The sequence below is a fragment of the Diabrotica virgifera genome, chromosome 5 (assembly GCF_917563875.1).
Source record: "Diabrotica virgifera virgifera chromosome 5, PGI_DIABVI_V3a".
NCBI classification, from domain to species: domain Eukaryota; kingdom Metazoa; phylum Arthropoda; class Insecta; order Coleoptera; family Chrysomelidae; genus Diabrotica; species Diabrotica virgifera.
The window spans coordinates 9,825,057-9,844,989 of NC_065447.1; the positions used below are offsets into that span (position 1 = coordinate 9,825,057).

General features: G+C 32.5%; 1 protein-coding gene across 1 annotated transcript in view; it reads left to right on the forward strand.

The window, feature by feature from the left end:
- The window catches only part of LOC114332701 (fork head domain-containing protein crocodile-like), a 28,076-nt gene extending 12,860 nt beyond the window's left edge, over positions 1-15,216 (forward strand). Inside the window, exon 2 of the mRNA XM_028282528.2 lies at positions 13,758-15,216. Within this exon, the coding sequence (XP_028138329.1) occupies positions 13,758-14,023 (266 nt within the window). The 3' untranslated portion in view covers positions 14,024-15,216. The remainder of the gene's footprint in view (positions 1-13,757) is intronic.
- Positions 15,217-19,933: the final 4,717 nt, after the last annotated feature.

Genomic DNA, 19,933 nt, shown 5'->3' on the forward strand with positions numbered 1-19,933 from the left:
TTAGAACTACGCCTAAGGATGCTTCGATGTTACGTGTTCTCTACTCTTCTTTATGGCTTGGAAGCGTGGACGTTGAAACGAGTCCATTTGAATAAGTTGGCCGCCTTTGAATTTTGGTGTTACAGAAGAATCCTACGAATATCATGGATTCAAAGAATGTCGAACGTGGAAGTAACTAGAAGGATAGGAAATCAACCGGAAATAATACTAACTATCAAAAGACGAAAACTTGAGTACTTGGGACATGTGATAAGAGGGCAAAAATACTCATTGTTACAACTTATTATGCAAGGCAAAATCCGAGGAAAGCGAAATGTGGGAAGACGAAGAACATCCTGGCTTAAGAACTTACGGGAATGGTTCGAATGCAGTAGTGCAGAGATATTTAGAGCGGCAGTCAACAGGGTCCGCATTGCCATGATGATTTCCAACCTTCGATAGAAGATGGAACTTAAAGAAGAAGATTTAATCTAAATGATTTTAGCTACTTTTTCTTTCTTCATTCGTCAATAGAAAGTCTTTCCAAGCATACCTTTTAAACCTTTTACTTCTTGGAGATCTTTCGATCTGTTTAATTCTGAAGCTACCTCTGGTTAATTTCCTGGAAGGTAGATTGCCAACTATCCCTCCATCTTTTAGGTGGTCTTCCGGGGGTCTTGAACCGGGGGGGTTGTTTTCTAGAGCAATTTTTGGGAGTCTATTCTCATCCATTCGTCTTACATGGTTGTACCACATCCTCTTGCGCTGCCTTCCTCATCTTACAATATCTTGAATTTTTCATTGCTCTCTAATGTCTGTATTTCTTACTCTGTCTCTTCTTGTTATCCCCATTATTGTTCTTAGGGTTTTCATTTCGGCAACTCTTAGCATCTGTTTCGTTTTGTTGGTGTCTTCGCGCACTTCTATGCCATATGTCATGATCGGTCGTATGCAAGTCTTGCAGATTCTAATTTTACTATCTGTGCGCATATACGGATTTGACCAGACTATCTCCCACAGATATCCTGACAATGCAGATACGTAATAGTTAAACGCCCATTACAGTGCGTTACGTAGGGGGGGGGGGTCAAAAATCTTAAAAAATCGCGTTACGTAATACTTGAACGCTCCCTTTACCTTGGATCTTTCCCTGCCCTAAATGATCAGATGCAAAAATTCATATTTTTAAGGGTGTGTCTCATAATGTGACTACGTGACCGAAATATTCCAGCCTGCGTCCTTTATTATGATATTAAAAGCCTTGTGTTTGGTTCAACCAAACAACACACCTGGTCTAAGGATCTCTCCTCATTTCTGACTCTGACTTTGTCGACCCTGCTTATTCTTAGTAGTAGTAGTTGTCTGGATATCCACATCTCAAAGGCTTCCTAGCGGTTAAGTTTACACCCTCACTTAGGGTCCACGTTTACACTTCATACAGTAGTACTGAAAATGTATGGCAATATGTCATTAGAACGCGAAGGTTCATACTAAGATTTAATATTATATAGGTAGGTACTGTCGATATACACAAGCTTCTCTACTCTGCCTAGTACGGCATCTCATATTTTTATGCTGTCACCCTGTACATATACATATAATTTTTTTTGCTAACTAAGTATCTAAATACAGGTCTGGTTTATTTGATTCATTAGATTTTGAAGGACTTCTCCGCAATTAGTCAGCACCAAGGTATCATCGGCATATCTAATATTGTTCACGGATATTCTATTTACAATAAAGCCTTCTGTTGCCTTCATTAAGGCATCCTTAAATATTTTTTCTGTATACCCGTTAACGAGTAATGATAGTATACAACGTTGTCTCACTCCTCTTTTTATATTTATTTGTTTCATCCGATAGTTTGTTCTTGTTCAACTTTACTGGTATGTGGTATACCTACATCAAATATTAGATACCTATATGGATGAAATTTCTCTTTGTAGTTCCATAACCGATATCAATCATTGGACATTTAGTCCAGAGAAATAAGATTTTTCTCGTGACACATCCCCCTCCAGGCCGAAACCAAATTTTTTGAGTAGTATGGACATCTATATTAATAGCCTTTATGTTTCCTGCAGCCGATTTTGATGATATACATAGTTATAAACAAATGAAGATCAAAAAACGGTAAATTTTCGCCTTTTTTGTTTATAACCAAAAAGTTAAGCATTTTAAACAAATTTGAGAGTAAGAAACTCATAAATCGTCTAAAAAAATTCAATAGGGCGTTTGCTGAATATGTCTATCACTATTGTTGGTTGCTTAGAAAATTGCAAAATAAATCATAAATTTTGAGTTTTTATAAATATTCATCACTTATGTAAACATTAACTTAGAACCTTCTTATTAAACGAATTGCTGAGACTTCTGGTGCTTAAATTATATTTTAAATTTCAAAGCAATTGGTCAAATAGTTTAAAAGTGATTTTAATTTGTTTATCCGAAATTCATTTTTTTTGCAACACTATAAGTCAGAAAATTATGAGGTTACAGTAAGACTTCTGACGGTTTATGGAAGAAGAACATTTATACTATTGACTTAATTTAAAAAAATGACAAAAAGTAATTTTTAAACAGTGTAAAATTATTTTGCAATAACACGTCGATTTTCTGCTTACTTATAAACAATTAGAATAACTTTTTAACCATTACCCGTAGAAAAATAATTTTTTCATATTTGGAAAGACTGAATTTTTATACACATTTAGAAAGAAAAAAATTGTCCTAGGACAATAATTAGTGACGAAGTTAGCCCCCCTTTTTTTAAATCACATGTTTTGCAAAATAATTTTGCAGTAGTTAGAATTATTTTTTGTCATTTTTTTTAATTAAATTAATAGTATAAATCTTCTTCTTTCATAAATTCAAAATTAATTTGGGATAAACAAATTAAATACCTTTTAAACTATTTGACCAATTGCTTTAAATTTTAGGGTATGATTTAAGCACCAGAAGTCTCAGCATTCCGTGTAATAAGAACGTTCTAAGTTAATTTTTACATAAGTTATGAATATTTATAAAAACTCAAAATTTATTATTTATTTTGCAACTTTCTAAGCAACCAATAAGGATAGACATATTCAGCGAACGCCATATTGAAGTTTTTTTACGATTTATGAGTTTATTACTCTCAAATTTGTTTAAAATACTTAACTTTTTGGTTATAGACGAAAAAAGCGAAAATTTACCGTTTTTTGATCTGTATTTGTTTATAATTATAACTATGTATAGAATCAAAATCGACTGCATTAAACATATAGGTTATTAATATAGATGTCCATACTACTCAAAAAATTTGGTTTTGGCCTGGAGGGGGTTGTGTCACCAACAGGATATTTTTTTCTTATTTCTCTGAACTAATTATGTCAGGTATAGAGGAGCAGAAGCCTTCAAATAATGACGTATGTATTCGGTTTTCCAAAGACCACCGAGTGAGTTTTTGATAGCTTGGTCCATATATTTTCTCACTGGTTTCCATTTTGTGTACTGGCCTCTCCTACTACTACTAGGTACTATTGGTTTACAGCGTTCTCCGACGCCTTCCGACTCCTAACCGCCATTCTTGTCTGTTTAGCCATAGACCTGGAGAAATTTCTCTTTCCTCTAGTTCTTTTTCAATTTCCTCTCTCCAACCTCTTCTCGGTTCCTCTTTTCCTTCTCCTTTGTGGTGTCCACGCCAAAATCTGTTTAGGGATCCTGTCATCTGGCATTCTCTGTACATGGCCGTACCAAATAAGATATTTTGTTTTGATCAATTATTGTATGTGTGACTCCCATCATTTCTCGTATTCTCTCATTTGGTATCCGATCTCTTCTGCCAAACTTCAATGCCATATGTGATTATACTTTTAAGTATGGTATTGTATATGAGTTCTTTTGTTCGCTTTAGATATTCTTTAGTCCACTGGCCTCTCCTACGTAGCGTAAAAGTATAATGTGATCATAAATATATACTTATATTGTAAATCTTTCCTACTTTTTACACAAAAAGGTGTATTTCTAATTCTTAACTGATCGAAAGACATCGATCGCACCTCTACTTCAAACATTCTTACCCCCCAAGTGCCCCCGTCCGCCCAAGGCGGACCGTAATAAAAGTTTCCAGGCTTATTATTTAAGTATATATTTTATAGCTGCAATACCCCAACCAGCCTCTGGACTAGATCCAATAACAAGCATCAACCGTTAAAAATTTGGCCAATCAGACAAATTTTTACACTGTAGTTTTCAGTTTAGGGTGAAATTTGGTAGTGGTAAAAAAAATTCAGGCACTAGAGGGTTAAATTCCACATACGTAAGTAATGTAAATTGTATGAGACTTTCACTTAGCTTGAACGACTGATCGTACCTTGTAGATATACCACCCCTTCTCCATATAAAAGCTTCCCCATAATTGTTTCCTGTTTTGTTCCTTCTTAATCCCTGAACCCTTTTCTGACTCGATTATAATATTGAATACGAAAAGTTTTAATGAACTCATCAACAATACTTACATAACTTATTTAAATTGAGATTTTCGTACCATGTTACGGAATACATTGCGAATTATATGCATATTCATGAAAGTTAAATGTTGATTTCCTTAATTTTTGGTTCGCAAAGTATTGTTGTTAGTCAAATGATATTTAATTGAAGGATGTATATTATTATGGTAGATATAGTCCATGGTTTAAATAACTGTCTCATAGGGACTAAAAATGAAGATATGTGATACATAAGTACAAGAAAAAAAAAACATTTTTGTCCTGTAATTCTCAGTAACTTTGGGATTTTTATTTTAATGAGAAGTCCCAAAAAAAGAAGAAAGAAATGAAATAGTCTGTTTTCAGAATAGTTTATTATAAAAATTAGTTTATTATAAAAAATTATTATAAAAATTAGGTATATCAGTAACAAATTAATCTAATGATAGGGGAGCCCAAGCGGGGATTTTTGCAGTTACTCGAGCGCGTCAGATTAGCATATGGGAGAAACCTGGTACCCTGCAGATGTACCTCTACCATATATTGGCTCAGGGGAGTTCGTTAAGGGGGGCCCGAAAAAAAAAATCTATCCTTAAAAAAACTCGAAATTGTCAGATTAAGATAAGGTAAGTTAAGTACATGCAAAAGAGTGTATATTTCAAAAATCTGACGATTTGAGCCTGGCGTAAGGAAATGGGTGAGTCCCAAAGTTTCACAAGAAAAAAGCGAATATTTCGCGAAATGAATGACAGATCGAAAAACTAAAAAATATGTGTCCAATATTTTTTAAAAATCTATCGAATGATACCAAACACGACTTCCCACGGAGAGAGGTGGGGGGTAAATTTAATATTTTAAATACGAATCCCGCGATATTTCGCGAAATGAACATCAGATCGAAAAACTGTAAAATACACTTATTCAATATTTTTGAAAAATGTATCGAATGGTACCAAACACGAGTCCCCATGGATGTGGGGTGGGGGGTTACTTTAAAATCTTAAATAGGAGCCCTCATTTTTTATTGCAGATTTGGATTCCTTACGTAAAAATAAGTAACTTTTATTCGAAACATTTTTTCGAATTATGGATAGATGGCGTTATAATCGGAAAAAACGGTTGTTGGAAATGGAAAATTAAATTAAAAAATGGCAAGCGCCCACTAAAATGGAAAACTTTACTTAACTTTTTTTGGTTTTAGGACCTACTCTTCACAACCCAATAGGTACCCAAAGCGCTCGAGTGACTGCACATTTAGCATACTTTGCTCCCCTACTATAACACTGATAGATATCATAGCATGATAATAACAGAAAACAAAACATCTAAATAAAGAAAAATCAAAGCAAAACAATAGTATGTACAGTCGGAAAAATGAAAGAATACCCATGAACGATCACATCTAAGATCACTTATTTTGTATTTGCTACCTTTTCTATAACAAACGTTTGTTATTTATAGAAAATGACAGCAAATACAAAATAAGTGATTGATGTGATCGTTCATGGGCATTATTTCATTTTTCTGACTGTAATCAAACAATACATCATACAAATTAATATAAAAGAAAATTTTCCTGATAGATACAGCGAAAGCCAACTATACGCGACAAATATAAGACAACTAGATATCAAAGAATAATTCATCATTGTCTTTGCCTTTATTAAGTCTCAAGCGTCTTTCACCAATTGTTTGATATTCCAGGAAGTTGCAACTCCACAATTCTTCATACTGGATGGTTAATAAAGACGACCAAACTATCTTAGCCTATGCTCTTTTCTTTCGTCATCAATTCTTAACTTAATTCTTTTTTGTCACTCCACTTATCCATCCAAGAATTCCGATTTCGGCCACATCAATTCGTTGTCTGTTCTTTATAAATACATATCAACTTTTGACTTCTGTATATATTTTTTTTCAGTTTCATTAAATTTCTCTATCACAGAATAAACCGTTTGCTTTTTTGAGAACATACAAAAAATGATTCTCTTCATCTACATATTTTATGTAGACATTTTTCTGTCTGTTTTTTCAATGTGCCTTTAGTAAGTTGTCATTCCATCTTTTTCGTAGTGTTCCGATTGATCCTCTTTCTATCGGGGAACCGTCTTTCACCATTACTACTCTACCTATATTACTACATTTCATTCGGTTTATTATGATCGTTCCATTCTACTTTTCTCTTTATTACTCAATACTACTTGATGTTCTTAACTTTGCACCTCTGTAGATGCATATTCTCAAACTATGTATATTACTTGTTGGTCTGTATGTATGTACTTCTAACTCTGTTTAATAGTATTTTACCATACATTTTTCTAATAGTCCGAGTAATGAAGCTTAAAATAGGAAAAAACCTCGCAATTTTTACAGAATGAATCGATTTGCCTGAAAATTTAAGAATAAGTAGTGGATAGTCCAAGGATCAAAATCTATATCATGTCAAAAGGCGCTTTTACTATGGGGGTAGTTGCCACCTCATCTCGGGGGTGGAAATTTTTATAATATTTTGACTGCAAGAGTTGGTAAAAATATTCATTATAAGCAAAAAACGTTCTATACATTTTTTTGATAAAATTAATAGTTTTCGATTTATTCGCTATTTTATAAGCAAAGCAAAAAACGTTATATACATTTTTTTGATAATATAAATAGTTTTCGATTTATTCGCTATCGAAAGTGTTAGTTTTATATCGAAAAAATCAATGTTTTTAATAAGTTTTCTGCTAATAACTCCAAAAGTTTTCGTTTTATCAAAACAACTTTACTTAACAAAAATGTACCTTTTAAAAAATAAACAAAACCGTTTTTTTTTTTTAATTTTCTTTAAGACCAATAGTAATCAAGCTATACTTACTTTATTATATGTTGGCTTTTCTTCGTCAAATGCTAAATATTGTATGTAGTTTCAAAGTCATTAGACGCGAAAGCTATGCATTTTTTGAGGATAACTTGTTTAAACTAATTTAAAGTATGTACTTAAAAATATCTATCTCCAGAAATCAAAAAAAAGTGTCTAGCTCAAAAATTAAGAGACTTATAAGGACAAGAATGTCAGTCCCTATTTTTTCAGCGAAAAAGTGATGACAAGCAACCCCCTAATCACCACCCTAATTAAAATTAGTCATTGACCTTATTTGGTCTTTTTTATGCATATATTATTAATAGGTTCAAGCAGTTTGACCGGCTTAGAATGATTATTTAAAAAAAAAATGGAAAAAATGGCCTTTTCTTCAGAACAACAAGATAAGCATAAGAGATACTAAACATGTTTCAATACAAGATTGTATCTTATTTAATTCCCAAGAATCTGCTTTGAAAAAAATTTTTCTATAGAAAAATTGAGTGAGCTATTGACAATTAAAACTTATAATAACATGCAAAAACCACGTTTACCAACCCTTTCAAAGTCACCTCTTTTTGCGACTGAGGATTTTAAAAACATTTAATATTAATAGGGTTATGGACTTTGTAAACACCTACAAAATTGTTTTCTAACAAACTTTTTAAGATAAAAAATAAAAAAGTTACGGTTGAAAAATCAATATATTTTTTTGAAAAAAAAGGAGAAATCCAATTGGAAGCATAATAATGTAAGTTAGCGGTGTTTTTAGTCATTGGCCTTATTTATTTTTATTTATTTATGTATTATTAATAGATTCTAGAAGTCTGGCTTCCTTAGAATAATTAGTTTTAAAAAAACTGGAGTTAAAAGCGAATAACGAATTTTTGTAGTTCGGTAAAAAATGCCATTTTCTTCAGAATAGAAAGATTAGCATCAGAGATACGAAAAAATGTTTCAATATAAAATTATAGAATATATTTATGCCCGGTTGCACCAACAGATCTTAAGCTTAAGTCGAGAATATCATAAGAATTAATATAATACAATTATAATATATTACAATAAGAATACCATAATATAGTAATAGATATGATTGAAAATAAGGTAAGAATCTAAAATTATGGTGCAACGTAAGTGATACTCAAGGGGGCACTAATTATAAGTAGATCTTAGCTAAGCTGGAGCTTAAGATCTGTTGGTGCAACCAGGCATTAGTTCCCAAAAAATTGGTTTGAAAAAATTTTTTCTACGGCAAAAATTGAGTGTATCGTATATTATGAGTATATCGAAAAACATTGAATTTTCGAAAACATTGAAGCACTTTCGATAGCGAATAAATCGAAAACTGTTAATTTTATCAAAAAAAAGTAAAGAATATTTTTTGTTTAGAATGAATGTTTTTATCAACTTTTGCGGTCAAAATATAATAAAAAATTTCCAACCCCTAGATGGGGTGGTAACCACCCCCATAGTAAAAGCGCCTTTCGAAATCATATATATTTTGATCCTGGGACTATCCACTACTAATTCTCAAATTTTCAAGCAAATCGATCCATTCTGTAAAAATTGCGAGGTGAAAAGCTTCGGTTCCTGGTCTATAAGGGTTTTTATCTCTGCTGTTTATAGCATTGTTTTTGTCTTCTCTGCGTTAGGTCGTGTTTCTGCCGCTTATGTCATTATGGGTCTGATGCAGTGTTGCCAATCGCATTTCTCTAGATTATACGATGATCGCTCGAAAAATATCCGATTTGTCACGACAAGGTACGCTAGGTTAAAAATGTTTCTGTTATTAAAATCAATGTTGCCAATGCTATTCTTTTAGTCCCCTTAACAACCATCAAATAACATAATCCGTTGTTCGTACGCCAATCAGTTGATTGTAATCAATTATCATTATGACAATTAACATAATTGATTGATTAATTAATTATTAATTATCAGTTAACGTAACAATTATTAACATAATTGATTAATTAATCAATTAATCTCGTAATTGTATTGCGGTCAAAATATAATAAAAAATTTCCAACCCCGAGATGGGGTGGTAACCACCCCCATAGTAAAAGCGCCTTTCGAAATCATATATATTTTGATCCTGGGACTATCCACTACTAATTCTCAAATTTTCAAGCAAATCGATCCATTCTGTAAAAATTGCGAGGTGAAAAGCTTCGGTTCCTGGCCTATAAGGGTTTTTATCTCTGCTGTTTATAGCATTGTTTTTGTCTTCTCTGCGTTAGGTCGTGTTTCTGCCGCTTATGTCATTATGGGTCTGATGCAGTGTTGCCAATCGCATTTCTCTAGATTATACGATGATCGCTCGAAAAATATCCGATTTGTCACGACAAGGTACGCTAGGTTAAAAATGTTTCTGTTATTAAAATCAATGTTGCCAATGCTATTCTTTTAGTCCCCTTAACAACCATCAAATAACATAATCCGTTGTTCGTACGCCAATCAGTTGATTGTAATCAATTATCATTATGACAATTAACATAATTGATTGATTAATTAATTATTAATTATCAGTTAACGTAACAATTATTAACATAATTGATTAATTAATCAATTAATCTCGTAATTGTAATCAATTATGTTTTCAGCAACCCAATCAAAGTTGACATTGACAGTAATTAAATATTTGATAATGATCAGTTGATTCCATTTCTGATTAGCGTTCGAACAACCGGCCCTTTAATCTACTGGATTCTCTATTTCACAGTTTAAAAATTTTTGTTTATAGATGAAAATCTCGTATCCTAGCTGATTATTAATTATTTTTCATGTATGTAAATACTATTTACTTACTATTATTATATTATTCGTATTTTGTATTATTGTAAGTGTCAAATAAATAAATAAATCTAAATATTTCATTATTTGGATCGTTAAATTAATTTATTATGATTATTTAAGTAAAAAAAAACACTTTTAAATATTATTTTATTAAAAGGTAATAACTACCTAAAACTAGGTACTGGAAAAATAAGTAATAGATAAATCAATACAAAATAAACTACAGCTACATTAATTGCATAGGTGCAAAATTTCTGGGCAATGCTTTTAAAATGCATTATTTTTTTCGAGGCCTGAGAAAGCTAAGTATTATTTAAAAATTTAAACGCAGAATGAAAGATTATATTATTACCGAGGGCCAAAAGTCCCTGAAGACTGCTATAATTTTTATTCTAATATGTTACAGGGGTAAATGGAAAAGAGAATATTGAGTGTGATTTTTAATTGCAAATATCTCATTCAAAAGAAACATTTTGTTTATTCTAAGGGACTTTCAGCCCTCGGTAATAATGTAATCTTTCATTCAGCGTTCAAATTTTTAAAAAATATTTATTAGTTTTCTCAGTATTCGAAAAAAATTAATACGTTTAAAGATTATTGGTTCGAAATTTTGCGCCTGCGCTCTTTTAACAACTAAAGATTTATTACAACTAAAACAATAGAAATGTATTAGACAGTCTTGTAGTTATTAAGGTATCAAAGCTATTATCCATAATACCTGTGGTACGTTCAACGTTAATGCCCGACTCAATAATTTTTATAGGCAAAAAATTTAAAGGATTTTTGAGTCCATTAGTAGATATCTAGATATTACTAGTTTCAAATAAGTAGATTTTTCTACAACCACTATTCCAAACATAGGCGTAACCAGGGGAGGGTTTTGGGGGTTGTAACCCCCCCAATTGGGATGTACTTTGAGCTCTATACGCTTAACACCATAGCCCTCGGAGACCTTCCAGTAGTTGTAACCCCCCCCCTTTCAGGTAGTTGTAACCCCCCTTAGGATCATCCTGGTTACGCCTATGATTCCAAATGCATTTTTCTGCACAATTTTATGTTAACAAACTTAATATTTTCTCACAGAATAACTGACAGTACTACTGTCACAGTAGTGTGCAGAAAAGTGACGTTTCTGTGCCGGAAAGTTCTTTTCTGCATAATACCTTACCCACCTTAACGTTTTTTATTAACCATTTATCCATTATAAAAAAGTATTTTCACAAACCAAAACTTATTTCAACAGACGAGACGTTTACTTAAGCACTGCACTACATAAAATGAAGATAAAACAAAATCGTGCGTGAATTAGCGTTCATAAGTTTAAAGACTAAAAACTAAAAACTCATAAATAACATCGGACGGCAAACGGTTTTTGAAATTTGAATTGGATTAGTATGCCTTAAATGGATGCACTTGTGCATTTAAATTCTAAACAAAAGAATCGGCACATGTCCCTTTTGTCAAAAGATGAAAAGTATCGGATATCACTAACATTCATCCAGTATAGGTTATTTATAAAAATTTGGGTGGGACCAAACAAAATTAATGTGTTGTTGGTGTTGGGAATATATGGATGAGAAAGTTTTAGTTGATGGTAGATACACTGAAAAATATCCGCAAATATCCGATTTATTTAAAGATACGAAGAAGATACGACAACTCTCAAAAAGGTACGCAAATCGGATAATTATCCGCCGATTGGCAATACTGGTCTGATGAGTGTTTTGTAAATTCTGGCTTTCATTTCTTTCTCGATATTTTTGTGTCTCATTCAGACATCTTGCGGCACTACTTGCGCTATTCACTTGATCTACCACTTCTGTTTCGAACTTTCCGTAGCTAAAAAGATCAGGTTAAACAATAGGGAGCTCATGGAAGAGGTTCCCGATCTAAACCTTGTTCTTCTGCTGGTGTTGTAGTTGTAATTCCATTTAGTTTATTTGTTATCGCTTTGGTTGTTAATTTTAGCGTTGTGTTCAATAAAGTAATTCCTCGGTAATTCTCCTAGTCCCATTTGTTTCCCTTTATGAAGGTAGCTATTAGGATGCTTGATCTTCATTCTTACGATATTCTGTTTTGTTCTATTATTTTTCAGATTAGTTTTTAATAGTTATTTGGTCATCTGGTCTTTCGTATCTACTTTATGAGTTCGTTCCGGATTCTGTTCTCTCCTGGTTATTTTCATTTTTTAAGTTCCTTAATGCTGTATCTGTCCCTCAATGTTTATTTCTTCGTTTGTCGTCACTTCTGGTGTTCGGGGTTCATTGTCGTCACTTGTAGTTTGTTTCCTTCTAAATATGTTTCGTTTTTACTAGTTCGTCCTTTTCTTTTCTCTAATCATTCTCTATATTTATTTCTCCTTGTGTTCCGGAGACGTCGTGTTCCATTTGTTTTGCGAAACTTTCCTAGTGTGTATTCCGTGAACAATCCATGCATCCATAACATCTTTATCTTTAAATGAACATTCCAAATACATTTTTGTCCTTTTAAGTTTTAAATCTGTTTCTTTAATTCATTAACACATAACACTATTCCCCCTTTTGTAATATCTACAAACAAAAGGTTTTAAACAGGGTTTCTGCCTTTCTTCAGCTTTGTTTCAAAATATTTGCAGCCCTTTAAAACAATGGAAAAGAAAATGCAGCCCCACAAGGCTACAGATAGAAGACATTTATTTAAGTACCTATGTACAATCCTTTTTGCCGACGATTAGAACATAGAAACAAGAAAATATGATAAAAGGTACTACATCCAATCTTATATAAACATACCACACCACATCACAAAAGCTATTGGGAACGACAGAGATGAGGATATTGACAAGAACTACAGGCAATACGATGAGAGGTCGAAAGAGTTCACTCCTCTTTCGGCAGAAAATAATGTAACGTACATGGTATTGGTAACGTATATGCATTCATGTACTAATGTAGGTACATGGAAAGAGAACAGGAAACCAGATTTGTCAGAATGGCAAGAGATACATCACTATACATAGAAGAAGGTATTTGCAGATCACGAAAAGATGGAGTGACAACCTTGAATAAAATTGAGTCAATAAACAATCAAAATTTTTTATAGAGAGGAAGAGGAAGAAGATCGTTAATGTAGATATTTTTATCCATTTGGTCGATAGCACAACATAACTTTTATATTTGTCAAAACCAAACTAAAAATACGAAATGGCAATTATTAATGTCAGCATAATGTCTTGGGCAGTGGCGTACCCTCCCCCCATTGGAATGTACTTTGTGCTCTATACGATTAACACCATTAGTATTCCATACCCCCCTCCCACCCTCAGAGACCCACTAGTAGCTGTAACCCCCCCCCCTTTAGGATCTCCCAATATAAAAAAATCCAGAATTGAATGTATGTACCTACTAAGTAATGTTGTATGATGAAGTGATTGTAAAAGGCAATAGGTTTTGGTAGGTTTGATCATTACACAAATTATTAATATGCTCTAGTAATATGGTTCCATATTTGAAACATCTACACTTTTCTAAAACATCTTACAATGTTCTTTATGCATTTTTTTGCTAAATCAATTCGGACTTATCTAGAAAGATCTCTCGCAGACTAATCATTAACCAGTATAGTGGAAAATAGAGTAGAGAATAAAAAGTAAACTGACATTTCATATTAAAATGAAGTTTTTGTTACAGGAATGTACTCGTACTGTCCGTCGGCTACTCCGCAACACCAATACAGCATAGCGGACGAAGCCGCCCCCCGTTACAGCCCCTGGTACAGCCCCGAAACCTCCCCTGAGTCGGCCACCAGCTACCGAGACATCATTTTTGACAACAGTGCCGCCCCCTCCTGCCAACTGGCGGGCTTCAGGCACCCCGGCGTCACCCCTAGCCCGCCAAACTATCGCACCACCGCCGCATACTATCAATCGACGGACTGCGTGGGGCAGAAGTACTGAGGGTATGGCATACTAGACGTGTAAATATGTAAATAACGAAGACTGATGATGATTATGGGTGGTTAGCACGAAACGTATGTATAAGGTTTTCGAGGAATTTGTGTGCAATTTTCGTTAGGTTTTTTATGGGGGAAAGTGGGAGGCGAATCTCTTCAAATAAACGTAAAAATCTGTGATTTGAAACATATACCAATACCTACAGTTTGCCCAAAAAGTTATTTAATGAATAATTACATAATACTAAATATAAAACTATGTATTTTAGCATACTTCCTTAAATTTCTATATTATTTCTTCTATTCTATACATCGTTCATCTAATGCTTTTAATCTTTATATTTTTGTTTTTTTTTTACTTTGCACGTTTTTTGGGAATAGTTTTGGATTTCACTAGCAATCTTACTGATCTTAGTGGAAGTGGAATAGACTATGGTTGATTTTCAAACCAAACTTTTAACACTTTTTATAGCTAATATTAAGTTTTCCAAAGAAGCAAAAAAGTGTTTTATTTTTAAAAATTATTTCTGTCCTTTTTATATTTTCTATTATGCTCATGCATCACCTTGCACAGAGTTTGAACTAAATCCTTTCCATTGTGCTTCGCTTTTTTGTAATATTTCATAGAACATTTGATTTCTTTTCATTGCTGTTATACACTTGTTTGAAATCTAGAAAATTATAGATATACAATCTGGTTGTGTATTTGTCACAGGCAGGATATGTGTGAATATTCGACCCATAAATGATTTATTTTTCCTGATTTTTCAATATCATTAGAAAACTTGTGAAGAAAATTGCAGTTATTAAGAGAAAAATTATCGAAAAGAAGAAAGATATGGCTTGCTGCAACTAATTCTTCAGAGCAAGGTACCTATTTGGAATGAGAGGACCAGGGAGAAGAAGAATATCTTGGCTTCAAAAACCGGAAAGTGGTTGAATACGTCTACGAACCAGACTATTTCGAATAGCAGCAAGCTGAGTTAGGATAACCATGCTGATCCCCGACATGCAGGTGGACACTATAAGAAGAAAAGACAATAACAGTGCCTTCATTGTAAAACAAGTAATCGAAAAACGAAGACAACTTAACTCGTGCAAACTTACAATTGAGGCGCTCGGAGCAACAGGCAACAGTGGTCTAATCCACAACACAAAGTTAAAAGAAGCTTTTATTACATTAAAGTTATTGCTTATTTAAGTATTTTCAGATGCAGAGTGGCTCAAAAAATGGTTGCTTGAGCCATTCTCCATCTGAAAAAACTTTAATGTAATACAAGCGTTTTGGTAAAACTGTGTGTTGTGGGTTAGACCACTGTTGCTCCGACTGCCTCAATTATAGACAGAAACAATTTAGAAAAAACCTAGCTAGGGTAATCAAAATATTAATGTACCTACATGAATACAAATATAACGAATAAAATGGAATCAACTGAACAAAAACAATATGTAAATATATTTATTAACAGTAGGTATCATAAAACAATATGGACAGGATACAGATCTATCAACGTACAGAAATAAAAACAATATTTGAGCCGATGATCAGTTGATCATCCAAAATTTTGAAATGAGCTAAAAAGAGTCAACAAAAAAAGAAAAAACTTACACTAGAAAAACTAAGTAATTTCAAAATTATCTAGGGATGCTACATAAATTTCATTGCAAACTTGATGATTTGCAAAATTGACAGCTAAAATTGGAAAACAAGACAGGAAAGGTAGATACATTAATAAATTTGTATAAGGCATTGGCCACACCTATTTTCTTTTATTTGGATGTGAAAGCTGGGTGATGAGGCAAAGATCTATTAGAATGAAAACTACCGAAATTAGTTTTGACAGAAAAGTGAAAGGGGTTAAACAATTTTAGACATAAAAGTGAAAACGAAGACAATTGAATTGAATATTTACTTGGTTAATGAGAAGGTAGTGTACGATTTTTTGAGTTTCTGTTTATTATTTTTCTTTCTCTGGAAGCCCGTTATAGTGATATTTTTATATTATTTTGAATAATAATTGTTCCTCAATTAAATTTTATATTTTCCTATTTCCTACTGTGTAATTTTTTGCTGTTCCATTTTTGTTTTAAACTTGACTGATATAATTTTTTCGTTATCATCGGTGATCTGTGCCTATGTTTCTTCACAATATTCAATACTAGCTGTTTTTCTTCTTCTAAACGTGCCGATCTTCTATTGTAGGAGATAGGAGATTATAGGAGATGCTGGCAATCACATTGACCTATCTTATTCTATTCACAGCATCTCTTTCCTCTTTTCAGCAATAGACCAGCCCACTTTCTAAGCTGTTCTTAAACTAACTTTATTTAATATGTATTTAATTATTATTACAAACAAAACAAATTCAATGTATAACATTCTATTTATGTACAACAAGAGATATGAGTGTTATACCATAACTCTGCTACGTAACTTAATTGTTATAGGTACCTAATATTTACGAAAGAACTTTTTGGGCAAATCTGTACAAAAATTAATGGCACCATGAAGATGAATATAAAGATATCTATATTATCAGAAAGAAACAAAACAGATAAGGAAAAAGTTCACAGTTTTTATTAATGTTTAAGTGTGAATGATATATAAATATCTTTATTTTTTTACTAAATTCTTCGACAAGTGTCGCAAATCTCACGTTAATGCAAAATATTCGGTTAGTTTATTGTAGCTAATTTGTGAAAGTATGTATGCTGAATATTTGCATCGAGACAGTTAATATAATTTAGTAACACATGCAACATGGGGTATTATAAAAATTGATAAGCGCCTGGAAAAATAATTGTAGGTAGTTCAGTTATTGTTGTTGCGTATATTTTCGTATCTTGCGAACTAAATATTTATGGTAGGGGAGCAAAGTATGCTAAATGTGCAGTCACTCGAGCGCTTTGAGGACCTATTGGGTTGTGAAGAATAGGTCTTAAAACCAAAAAAAGTTAAGTTAAGTTTTCCATTTTAGTGGGCGCTTGCCATTTTTTAATTTAATTTTCCATTTCCAACAATCGTTTTTTCCGATTATAACGCCATCTATCCATAATTCGAAAAAATGTTTCGAATAAAAGTTACTTATTTTTACGTAAGGAATCCAAATCTACAATAAAAAATGATAGAAAAATGAAAAAATCCATTCGATAGATTTTTCAAAAATATTGAATAAGTGTGTTTTACAGTTTTTCGATCTGATGTTCATTTCGCGAAATATCGCGGGATTCGTATTTAAAATATTAAATTTACCCCCCACCCCTCTCCGTGGGAAGTCGTGTTTGGTATCATTAGATAGATTTTTAAAAAATATTGAGCATATATTTTTTTGGTTTGTCGATCTGTCATTCATTTCGCGAAATATTCGCTTTTTTCTTGTGAAACTTTGGGACTCACCCATTTCCTTACGTCCGGCTCAAATCGTCAGATTTTTGAAATATACACTCTTTTGCATGTACTTAACTTACCTTATCTTAATCTGACAATTTCGAGTTTTTTTAAGTATAAATTTTTTTTTGAGCCCCCCTTAACGAACTCCCCTGTGTTAAGAGCCAATATATGGTAGAGGTACATCTGCAGGGTACCAGGTTTCTCCCCATATGCTAATCTGACGCGCTCGAGTAACTGCAAAAATCCCCGCTTGGGCTCCCCTACCATTAAAGTTGATCCGTTAAAAACAGTAGGTGATGAATTTTTTAGAACCAAGGTCCAAAAATTGTCATCAAAGCTATCTGAGCAAAAAATTACGTTTTTATAAAATTAATGAAAAGTCAAAGTTGATGTAAACTGACAAGTACATATATCTAAATTAATGATAGACATGCGCTGTATCTGTCCTTTAGAGCCCACTATGATGATAATAATTTTGGATCACTGGATATCTCTGTACATGACCAAATCAGATGAATTGTTTTTCTTTTATTTCTTCAGTTTTGTGTGCCTTGCAGTCATAATCTATGATCTATCTGATTTGTTACTATCTTTACCTTTGATTTACCTGCTATGCTTCTTCTTGGTCCATTTCTCTTATTTGTAGCATTTGCATATTTCTTTTCATCTTAAAGGTGCTATACTTCTGAGCTATACGTGATTTTTACTGTTTTGTTTTATTTGCTTAAATTTTTATCTCATAATACTACATTCAATATTCAATAAATACCTCTCTGCGGCTCAGGTTGGCCTACATTTGGACCCAAAGGTCGTGAGTTCGAATCTCACGTGGGTAGAGAATTTTTCATTTATTAAAAATTGATAAATGAAAATAGTTTCTATCTATCCTTGTCGGGTCGGTACTCACTGGAGGGACCGCAGACATTCGGATACAATTAGCATCTCTTTGCAAAGACAATGACGTCAACTTTGCTAAGTAACAAGACATCTACTCAACACACACATATTACACTAGGTATATGATTTGAAAAATCCACTGTACCATGCCAATGGCCATTATTTGTTGAGGCATTGAACTAAATAAAAAAAAGAATGTGTGTGTACTTTGTACGCACGTAAGAAGTTATACTTCTATTATATAATTTTAACGAAGTAATTGTATTCTATTTAAAATTAAACTGACTTCTTATCTACCACTTTCAAAAAAATTTTATTAAAACAACTAAAAAAAAAATGAATCGTAGAGGATTGGAACCCGGGACGTTTCGAACTCTGACCGAACGCTCAACAACTAGACCACCGAGGCCATGTGATTGACACGTACGTTTCGGATATAATTAGGGATTCCAATGAACTGTCAGTGGTGGTCGGTGGATGGCTAAACTGACATGCCCATAGACATAGTTAAGGGGGGTGGTCATGGCGTATCTAATGTTTACATTGAATATTGACAAATTTGTAAAGAATATCCTGTTTGGTTTTGTTTTTTTTTGTTAATTGTGTAGCGAAATTTGTGAAATTGTGATAGCAAATTAAATATGAAGTGGTTTAAACATTGGATACGCCTATGGATGACAGTTTCGCCATCCAGCAGCCATATTATATCACGTGATTTGGAATGCCTAATTTATGAGTGCAGCTGATCTCACTACTACAAACTTTGTTAAATTTCGAAACAGTAATTTCACTTTTATTTAATAATGGTACAGTAAACAATCCTCATTTTTTAATATGTTATTCCTTACAAAAATACCTTTAATTTAAGCACAAATAATTAAAAATCGTAAATTTGGGTCAAAAGTTATTAACTTTTTAAGAATTCCCATAAGAGCCCATGTTAAAACTTAACTTTGACCCTTAATAGTAATTAAACGGCACGGTAAAACATTTTTTAAAAAATCAAGTCTTAGTTTTTTGAAGTAAACTATAAAATACTAAAATTTCATGCAAATCCTTAATTCTTTGCCGAAGGTGTAGAACGTCATTAAACTTGTGATATTTTGAAAATTGATCAAATTATTTTAATTTTGAATTGAAATGATTTAAGTGCACTTTACATCAACAATAAATTGAATAAGAAATTGACAAAGTTATTGAAGGCCAAATTTGACGAGTACAAAATGTATGGTTTGTAAAAGAAAATGAAGGAATTTGATGAAATGGAACAATTGGATATGTTTTATTTTGTCAAATTTCTTTATTTTCTTTTTATTCACGGCAAAATCGGATGTAGAATTGTGTTTTGTATAAGCCAAATTTGACCTTGAATAACTTGTCAATTTCTTATTCAATTATTGTTGATGTAAAGTAGACTTTAGAATTGAAAAAAATACAACAAAACATATAGTAAGAAAACAATATACATTATTACATACTATGTATTTTGGCAGATCAAACAGGTAGGTTTATACTCATGATACATTAACAATTATTACGTACCTGTTGCTTTTAAAAACTATTTAAAAGTCACTACAATATTATAAACTTTTTTGTTTCTGTCCTCACAACAATAAAACTAATATA